Source organism: Apiospora marii, assembly GCF_038362585.1.
Source record: "Apiospora marii strain CBS 49790 chromosome Unknown utg000003l_segment0_segment0, whole genome shotgun sequence".
Classification (NCBI taxonomy): domain Eukaryota; kingdom Fungi; phylum Ascomycota; class Sordariomycetes; order Amphisphaeriales; family Apiosporaceae; genus Apiospora; species Apiospora marii.
In genome coordinates this window covers 7683569-7693782 of record NW_027117374.1, presented here as the reverse complement: position 1 = coordinate 7693782, position 10214 = coordinate 7683569, and the positions used below count along the sequence as shown (strand labels likewise).

The following is a 10214-nucleotide window of genomic DNA, read 5'->3' as shown; positions in this document are numbered from 1 at the left end:
GGTGGAAGAAGCGGGTTAAGGGGTTGGCTGGTGTCAGCCACGGGAGAAGGTGGCTATGCTAGGTGGGGCGAGCTTCCAGTTCAATTGCAGTCAGTGCTCGAAACAGCAATAAATGCCATAATCAACTTTCTATCGCGCTGGCAACGCGCCGCATAACGTACGCCGAAGACCGACGACCGACGGTGAGCAATGATGTGATCGAAACTGGTCAGAGCGCTTCGAAGGCAAAGGCTACTATCACCTCGCCTTCACGACAGTCATTAGGTCCACTGGGAAAAGAGCCCCCGAAAGGCAGCAAAAAGCCGTGTGATTCCCACCCGGATTTGGCTACAGAGGACATCAAGATGAAGACCCAGCCGTATCCAAGGGTAAAAATTGAAGAAGACCCCAAAGAATCAAAACTGTATGCGGAGTGTGCAGTACGCTGCATAACGGGCAAAAGAATGTTTGTCTTCACGGATGGTGGATCGTGTGACCAGGCCTCTTCCGCAGCATTCACCTATATATACTTGCCGGAGGGACAGGCCGAGTGGCAGGGACATTGGCATGATGAATCATATGGTATCATTGGCGATACCCGGTCGCGAGAAGCCGAGATGATTGCTTTGACAAAGGCTCTCGAGGCTGAGGCGATGGAAGCAAAGCGGCAGGCGTTGGATGCGGAAAGCCCGCTGCGCGTCTTCGTCTTCACTGATTCTCGAGACAATCTTTATTTCTGTCAGGCCATATTAACGAATGGAAAGGTGTCCAATGCATCTAGGAGTCTGGCGAAATATAATGTGAGCCGAACCCTAGAAAGGATGGTCAATCGGATGCAATCTATGAACTCCACGGTCAAGCTCGAGCTTCATTGGGTGAAAGGCCATTCATCAATATATCACAACAAGCGGGCCGACAAATTTGCCACTAGCGCTTTACATGCCGTAATTGAACACATACAAAACTCCAGGCATGAAACCGCGAGGGATAGCAGAGGATATGATCTCATACCCTTCACAGACATGGAACAACGGCCTAAGAAAGTCATCGCTCAGCGAGCTCGTGCTATTGAGCAAGAGCTTCAGAAAGAGATGAGGATCGCTACTCAACAACAGATTGATACGATAATTGCTTTCCAAGCCAGGCTGGAGGCGCAGACTAGAGCGGTGGAGCGACCAAATGGCGCTAGGTGTGAATTGTAAATAGAGAGTCGGTCCTCCAGTTAGGGAAATACACAATCTGAAGAGAACCACACCTGGTGGCATGTATTTTGCGACGAAGGTGAAGGATTGTCCAAGGTCGATGCTCTTTACAGCGGCTGCTCCATCATCGTCGCAGACAGCGACAACTTTGTACTCAAACGGTGGCCCTTTGGCCTTTTGGCCATCAGTGTTCGGTAGCATAGCTCGCTCGCGTAGTGCCTATGTAAAGCAAATAGTAAGTGCCCGCAAGATAATACGTACGATAGTCTGCAAATGTTGATGTTCCGCGTCTCGTGGTTAGAGGCATCCAGCGTCGTTGATACTAGAGAGGTGTTGGATTGCAAGCTGCCAGGGGTAGTAGAATGATTAGGGACGTGGGTGACTGTTCATGCGTCGCTAGAGGTCCAGCGGCACAAGAAGAGTTCCAGCGTGGTCCTAGTCCTACTCCGACAACATTACAGAGCACCTGCGCTTGTAGAACGACCAGGGCGCTGGATAGCAGGTCTGGGGAGTGATGGAGTAGACGCAAAATCAATTGCGGGAGAAAAAGCCATCGTGGGAGGACAAGGTAATATATAGGGACATAGGATTGGGTGTGAAGGTGGGTGTAATATGGTGATGTAGCGAATGCGAAAAAAGAGAAGTAATGGAGGAACGAGACGTAAGGAGTTGACACATAATGAGTGGGTGGGCCAGAGCGCTGTGCCACGCCCCACCTTTAGTAGGAATCGCTTGGCGCATCGTTCATTCACACCTAGCGGTGGCCTGCACGGCCGCAGGAGCGGGCTGGCCGGGCGGGGAATGATTGGTGCCTGGCAGCTCAAGGTGAAGCAACAACCATCATCAGTAATGATGCATCGATCACACATGACCCAGCCTCGTACGCGTGTCCACTGCAGTGCTGAGCGCGTACCGAGGAGGTAACGAGGATGAGTACGAGGAAACACCGAACAGAGCAGGACTGGGCACTAGTTGGGAATGAAGGTGTACGCGACACTAAGCGAACAAGACTTGAGCCTCTATTCACTTTCGATATGTCCCTGCAGACTTTCGTGACATGCCTGACTGTCGATGCGCCTAGAGGAGCCGGGTTAACGCAGCGTGCCATCCGCGTCATCGGGTTGAAAAAGCCATGACAGAAGCAGGTCACCCCCAGGAGACGGCTGATAAAGCATCGACTGATGATCGCCCTGGCGCAACGGGCTAGGCGGCGAAGGGGACGACGGTAGAGAGCACGCGGCCTCTAAGGCACTGGCGCCCACTTGTATTCCATATTTCATATCACACGTGATAAAGGTACTAAAATGTATTGAATTTATATTTTTGTTCATAGCTCGGCATTTGCCTCGAAGTTTCCTTCTGCGCCATCTACGCCGGCTGTAGACGATTGTAGAGCAGGCCACGCTTCCGAGAACAACCCTCGAGCCGATCCGCGCCATGCTTCCTTTTCGTCTTAACCGTAGACACCTGCCGGTGTTTGGGCGCTGGCCGGACGACGGCTTGGTCAAAGTCAATCACCATAACACGCCCGCGCTCCACGTTCCACAGCAGGTTGGCATCGCGCAGGTCACCGTGGTCCACCCCTGCCGCCCACACCGCCTCCAACGAGCGACGCCTCTGCGCCTCCAGCTCCGCCGCCTCCATGCCCGCGTCCGCCGCTGACTCGCCGCCCCACGACATGAGCATCATGTGCACCACCCTCCTCCCCCCGGTAGCACGTACCCCCGCTCCAGGTGCACCAGGCCCAGGTGCACAGGCACCACCCAGCCCTCGAGCATCGCCAGCCGCGCGTAGACCCGGCACTCGTGCTGCAGCTGCTCGAGGCCACCCGACAGTGTCCCCTTGCCGACAAAGGTGTAGCCGTATGGTCCAAGTTCCACTTTGAATAGCACGCCTGTCGCACCCCTCTTACCCCACCCACCTAGCCCTAAGCAACCTCGGTATGGACTGTCGCGCAGCTGCTCACTGACCAGGCGTGTGAACTCGTCGGCCGTGACAGGGTGCCGCAGGCCATCTCCGCCCGCGACACGATGCGCGAGCACATTCGGACAGCCGTCGTCGAGGGCCCAGCCCCTTTTGAGGCCTAGCAGGCACGCCTGCGAGCAGTATTGCCGCGTAGGCGCCGAGTGGCGCGTCTCATCTTCCTCGGAGCTGCTATGCGATGGGCCGCCCTTCCGCTTCTCCACCGGCCTTGTCCACGGCGGCGGCAAGTCATCTTCCGGCCCGTCCTCGTCCTCGTCGTCGTCATCCCGACGAGACGACGACGACGGCCTACAGGACGGCCTCGGCCGCAAGGCGACTTTCCGGCCAATGGGACTTTCGTCGGGTACAAAATCTGGGTCGGCTCGTCGTGCAGGGGACGATGATGCCGCCTGCGACGACTCCGTCTCCTCCGCGGAGAACTGCGCGGTATCCTCGTACGGCTCTGCCCATGTCTTCAAGACCGCCTTCGCGCTCTTCAGCGCGGCGTCGAGAAAAGGTCCCTGAAGCGCATCCGATTGGAGACTCAACAGACAAAAGCTGCTGAGCTGCGCCACGGCCGTGTAGATCCGTTGTTTCGCCCAGTTTTCGCACGATGCGTCGCCCACATCTTTGCTGGGCACACACGGGTGGCAGAACAGCGTTTGTGGATCGGCCCGGTCGACGTGGAGTAGCAGCAGCGACTCGCCCGCTGCCACATAACCATACCCAACCCCGTAGGTGATCATGTAGTCAAAGACTTGGGTGAGCGCCATGGCAAGCCGCGCTTCGGCTTCGAATTGCACTTGCGTGACACCCGTCCTCGATGTAGTCCTGTTCACTTGTCCAACGACTTCCATAAATAAGGTTTCCTTCGCGATGGCCAGCTTCACATGATCGGCCGCAATTTTGTGAGCGGCCTTGTAGTCATATACAAATGCTAGGCTTTCGTCCCCGTCGGGCCGCGTTCGGAGCCCGGCTCCATCCGGGTTTGTCGGTCGAGGCTTCCTTCTCAGCTCGGACGCTGCTCGTTTGTTCGGCCCGGTCCTCCGCCGCTCTGGCTCTTCGGTATCCAGGTCCTCCTCGTTCGGCAGTGGGGTTCCGCCGCTTGCGTGCGCGATTTCGCGGTTGTTGCCGCTGAATCGTAGCCGGCTGAACCCGTATTTCGCGCGTATGGCTTCCTGGCCACCCAACTGCAGGAGAATAGCAAAGACAGGATCCTCGACTGCAACCCTTTCAAAATGCGTGACCGCGTCCTCGTTGCCCGCCAGCCTGTGGGAAATACTCCTTCCGTTGTCTCGAGTAGTGCTCTCTTGGTAGAAGAGTCGCTCGTCTCCACAGGCGTCTAGGATGACGTCGAACTGTTGTTGGCGGAGTGAATCGGCAAACTGGGTCCAAGGGCGAAGCCATTTTGGGTAGAACTTGCCGTCGACTTTTGTAAATCCCGTGGAAGATACAGACTTGTCGGCAAGCTTGAAGTTTTTGTAGAGGTAGGTGTGGCAGTTCTGTAGATATTCATCCAGCGTAGTTGGTTGGTTTTCGCGTCTGAGTTGTTCCTCTCGTGCCTCTGCCGCCTCTCTAGCGCGTCGCTCTTGCTCCTTCTCCCGTCGCTCTTGTTCCTCTCGTGCCTCTGCCGCCTCTCTAGCGCGTAGCTCTTGTTCCTCTCGTGCCTCTGCCGCCTCTCTCGCGTGCGTGAGCTCTTCGATTTCGCGTCGGAGCCGTGTAATCTCCGAATCAGACATTGGGACCGTAGTAAAGCTGCGGTGGTTGATCGGCAAATTCTCGCGGTCAAGGATGGTCGTTGTGACACAGGTCTGGTTCGAACTTAGAAACTGCGGAAGAATTGGAGACGAGACCTGGGGGTTGCTTGTAGGATCATGAAAGCTCAAGTTCATGAGATTGGAGAGCGCGGAAGGAAGGACATAATGGCTGGTGGTAGTATGTGCAATGGCCGGTTGGTGTGTTAAGGTAGAGTAGTTGCGAAAGGGAGGTGATGACGAGAAGGAGAGTGGTGTTTGCCTTTCACAGTGACGCGGTTTGCTCGCATACGCTTATGCGCAAACTAGTGCAAGACAAAGCCATCCACGCAATTGGAGACTCCCAGGCCCGCTCGGTGTCGGGGCGCAATAGCTGCTGCTCTAGTTCTGTATCCAAAGATCCAAAGGAATTTGTATCCACCCATTTGTCCATGTGCAGCTACGTAATATATTGCTAGGAAAGACCGTAAGCTAAGCGGCGCGGTGATGAGGGCTTCCTACGAATCGGAAGAATACAAATTCGAAATCCCAACGCTAAAAGAACAAGAGCACCCGAGCAATTCGACCTCTCCAGGATCACAACAGCCGCTAATAGGTATTGAATCAAGGGAGCCGATCTCGACTCAGCGCCTCCTAAGTTAGCGCTGAGGCGACGGCCGCCAATGGCAACCAACCCCACAACAAATTTCGCCGCGTCCAAATTGTCTCGACCTACAACTTCTCCAAAGCATCCCTGATTACGCCTACGCGACCCAGACAGAGATGCAGTACGTACGCCTTACGAAGCATGACAATTGCGCTGCCAGCGCTCAATGCGACTTCAATGGTTTTCTGTTAGAGTCGATGATGCGCAAACACGTGCCGGCCATACCCTCCGCTGGGTCTACTTCATGCAGACTATAAAGCCCCGATGCGGTTTCGTCCCGTTCAAAGGCGATGGGTCTTATCGCCCTCGTTCTACACACCCGAAATTACCATCCAGAAAGCGAGATAAATGCAATCCATGGCAGTCTACGGCATTATCGACAGTTACGAATACGATGCTAGCGAGGGCGAGGTGTGCGTCACTCCAAAACCTCTGTCAGAGTCACGCCTTCTGCACCATCATGAAGCTCGACACGTTCTCGACGCCACCGACGAAATCAGCGCGATATTGATGCAAAAGCTCGAGGGCTTTCAAGAAGACTTGCGGGTATACCAGCGGGAGAAGAGCCGTAGCCGTGATGAGTTACAAAACATGAAGAACGAGATGATGCAGGAGCTGTGCATGGCCAAGGAACAGATGCTGGAAGAGCTCGCGTCCGCAACGATGGCGAGGATGGAGGGAGTCGAGGCGTGCCTGCCACAGCCGCCATCGGAACCTCGACCCCGACCGCCATCTCCACGACAGCCAGGGTCTCACGCAGTGCCGGGGAAAGTGACGGAGGATGTAACGGAGGCTGCACCAGAGACTGAGCCGCTGCAGGTGGAGTTGCCGCCAAACGCCAAGTTGGCGTCTCAAATCGCGCCGAGCAGACGCTACATGCACAACAAGCGGGAGACAGACAAAACACGGAAGTCTGGGGAATCCCCTACAGCGAAAGGTGCTGGCGCTTGGAGAGATGTGCAATGTGTTCAGCTTAACAATGTACTGGAACATTGTCCATGCCCGGATGGAAATGGCCATGTATGTTCCCGGAGGCCAGGAAATCCCCGATCTCGACCAGGTGGTGAGTGTACTTGCTCCTTGGGGCATGTCCCACGCTCACTGAGCATTCTAGGCCCGGAGCTTGCGCGGCCGGCAGGCTCGCGTAACCCAACGGGCTCGAGTCTTCCGCACGTCGAGGCCAGTGCAGAAGCCGTCTTTGAAGTCAAGCCATGCCAGAAATACGAGGCAAGGCTCGATAGGCCGAGCGCTGCGATCCCAGAGGCGACACAGTGCCGAAACAGGCCATCCAAGCCCGCAACCCATGACAGGTTTGACGGGTTGCACGCCGTCGACGCAGGACAATATTGATGGATCCTCTGCCGTGCAACAGGGAGCGCAGACCACTCATACGCCCCGCGATGGAGTTGCCGAAGGATCGGCGGCAGAATTGTCGATGGGATGCAATGAGCGTCTCGACTCTCCAATGTGCGATGCGGTGGCTGGTGACGCCAATGGCTTTGAAGTTGCAGGCGCAGCGATAGGAACTGGCATGGTAGCAACGGCCGGTGCCTCGCAGCCCACGGCACTGGAACCCGATCGGTGCCAGCCAGGCAGCAGGGAGGAGGGTATAAGCGAAATGAGTGCAGAGTTCTCCCTAAATCCTGAATCCGATACGTCTAGCTTGACCAATGGGGATACCATCGGCTCGCACCAGGAAAAGGAGCGGTTGCATGACCAAGACGGGCACGATGGGGATTCCTCAACAGAGATGCCAAATATGCCCCTGATTGATGTGAATGGCCTAATGAGAAAGTTAGCATTTGGCCATCTTCGACAGGGTACAATGCTTTATACGATACGGACCTATAAAGGAAAGAGCGTAAGGCAGAAACAGATCGAACGTTGGTAACAAAGGTCCATGAATGGAAGCATATGTAGAATCGCAGGAACTGCTCTTTTGGCCCGGGCCAACAAGAGCAACATTGGCTTCAGTCGCGGTTAAGAGATCTAAGAACCTGCCCAAAAAGAGAGTTAGTAGATTATATGCTTCTTCCAAAAAGGGAGTATTATAATGCATCAAATATATAGGTCCAGCATTCTGTGTTTGTGATATTTGGCGTTTAGAATAACTCCACGCAGGTGAGTTGTATCAACTACACCATGGGGAACGAATCTACACCAATAGACGTTTCTTACTATCCTTTGACAGTCCAGGCCAGCGGAACCAATGGTAACATCATAATTGGGCTGTTGGTAGGTCTCCTCGTTGGAGTCACTACCCTAGTTCTTTTAACAGGCGCAATTCTGGTCTCTGTTATTCTGAAGAATGCCAAGCGTCAAAACGATACAAACGCATGCAACTTAGAAGACCCGCTGGCTAAGAAAGACGGTGGTAATAACGATCATTCCATCGATAGACCTCAGAGAAAAACGCAAAATGTACAGGATCCAATGCCAGTTCAGTGGATGCCCAACAACGTACACCCATTACAAATACAAGGACTGAACGGTAACTCCACAAACAAATTCACCGGACCCAGGGAAGTGCCTCGCGACTTAACTCCCGGTCGATGGGCACCCACAGAAGCTGAGAGTCGGCTGCCACCATCACATGTGGACACTTGGCAGTATGGTCCGAAAGATAGGGATGAGGGTTTTGCGGTTCGTTAGCTTTCGCATAGAGGCATGGACAAGTTCTAGGCGAACCGGCAAAGGTACAGGGGGCCAATTAGGCGTATAGAGGAGGATCATCTTTAGAGAAGGATCTTAAGGGAGATGCATCAAACGTATGGTATGCCGCCGTTAGAACATGCATGATTTGCGTACTTCTTCATTAAAGCCCTGTAGACTGCTCAACTGCAATTCTGGCTGCCTCATCAGAACCCAAGGAGGAGGCCACGATTCGTTTCGAAAGCAGTTTGATGCATCCAAGTATCACTACCAATTCACACATCAGAGGGCGCCTGTTTCACAAAAAAAGACTAGCAATTCAATGAACCATCGTATTAGACATGCATTTATACGACCTTTACTGTATGCAGGACTGTATATTTCTTTTCCGTATGCTAAGTGTAAGATGTCATACAAAGCGACTCTCTATATTTCTATCCTTCAAAATAACATCGCAATAACATCCGCTGGACTTAGCCTTTGAGTTTGCTAAATAATGCGTGCTGTCACTGTTAAGTCTAAAATGAGTTTGTCAAGTACAAGCACCGGATCTACACTTGTGGCAATGGCATGAAAGACTAGAGGGAACCTAGACACTAGTTTGAATGATTTAACAAGCTCCACTCGCTCTTTTGAGGCTCACATTAGCGTTTAGTGCTTGGACAGCAGCGCTGCTACATTGACGGCGCCTCGATCGCTATTATTAGTGTACATAACTAGAATATGTCGGGACAAAACCTACCTCCCGGAGGATACTCCATAGTGAGAGTGTCATCAAAAAGTAACGAAAGCAGGAAGCATATCCTTGCCAGGATAGGGCCAAAAGGGCCGTCGACGCGGATGTTCCAACAATTGTTATGAAAATAAAGTAGGTCATGAATGTATACCGGTAACGTACATTGAGCGGCGTCGGTGTAGAGACCTCATCTCGTGAAGTATTCTGAACAGCATAACAGTTCCAGAGTGTAGTCAGGACTTCGATGAATAGCGCTCCGCTGGCGATGACAAGTCTAGAATTGTTTGGCTCCATGAGAAGTTGGTATCAGTACTACAGAGAAGGTACGGTAACGAGCGAGCGTGATATAGGTAAAGGTTAGAACGCTGTACGATGCAGGCCAGAAACATGGGGCAACATGGTCTATATATCTATCAGTAGCCATCGAAACATCATTGGGTCTTCTCGCCCCGTATTATTGACCACTCAATGAATTCGCCGACACGGCTGCACGACCACGAAAGCATCTTACCTACGTACGTGGCCTCTCAGCTAGTCCTGGCCTTCGTCATGATCGTGACCGGGGGCTACCTTGCCGATCAAGTCCAGGGATTCCAGCCGTCCTTCAAAAGGTTCAGTGCTAACGATGTCGTCCCGTATTACTTCACGATGTACTACGGAGGCGTCGCTCAGGCGAGTTATGGGTCGGTTCTGATCCTCTTTGCTATCACTGTGGCTGTCTTTTGTTTTGTATCTACTCATTACAAGGCGAAGCAAGAACGGGTTGAAGAAGTAGGAAGAGAGGCAGCAGCGGCCGATAACCGCGGGAGAGAATCATCCCGGGTTTAAGTTGTGCTAAACAAAGGATTGAATGTTATGGTGTTAGGAGAGCGAGGACAGAGGGCCGCACGAGAATGCTGAACCGGCTCGTAAGCCTTTCCCTAAGCTGGCACACCTGAACTAGAGCCAGCATGATATATGGAACCAGACCAGATACCTTAAAGAAGATGAGCATCTATGACTGCCTAGAGGCAGCGTTAGAAGCGGTCCAGCCCCTGTTCTAGATCTCACATAGTGTAGAGCCAGAAATTACGCGGTTGGTCTCACGCGGTTGGCGTTATTACTGCTCTTCTATCTGTACTCTCTTAAATCATATTGGCAGGTGCAGGTGCAAGCCTGTTTCTCGCCACGGATGGTGTCGAAGCCCGGACGAAGAAGGCGTCAGCGAGCCGGATAAGCTCTGCCCCTCGTCGTATCTTGCGGTATGAAGTTCATAATACTAGAAGTAGCTTGGGAATAAAATG

General features: G+C 53.2%; 1 protein-coding gene across 1 annotated transcript; it reads left to right on the top strand.

Moving 5' to 3' along the window:
* Positions 1 to 7685: 7685 nt before the first annotated feature.
* On the top strand, positions 7686 to 8195 carry PG985_005873 (uncharacterized protein; the record flags this gene model as incomplete). Its single annotated transcript, XM_066825642.1, has 1 exon — positions 7686 to 8195. The coding sequence occupies one exon, from the start codon at positions 7686 to 7688 to the stop codon at positions 8193 to 8195; it is 510 nt and encodes a 169-aa protein (XP_066688802.1).
* Between the last annotated feature and the right edge of the window lie 2019 nt (positions 8196 to 10214).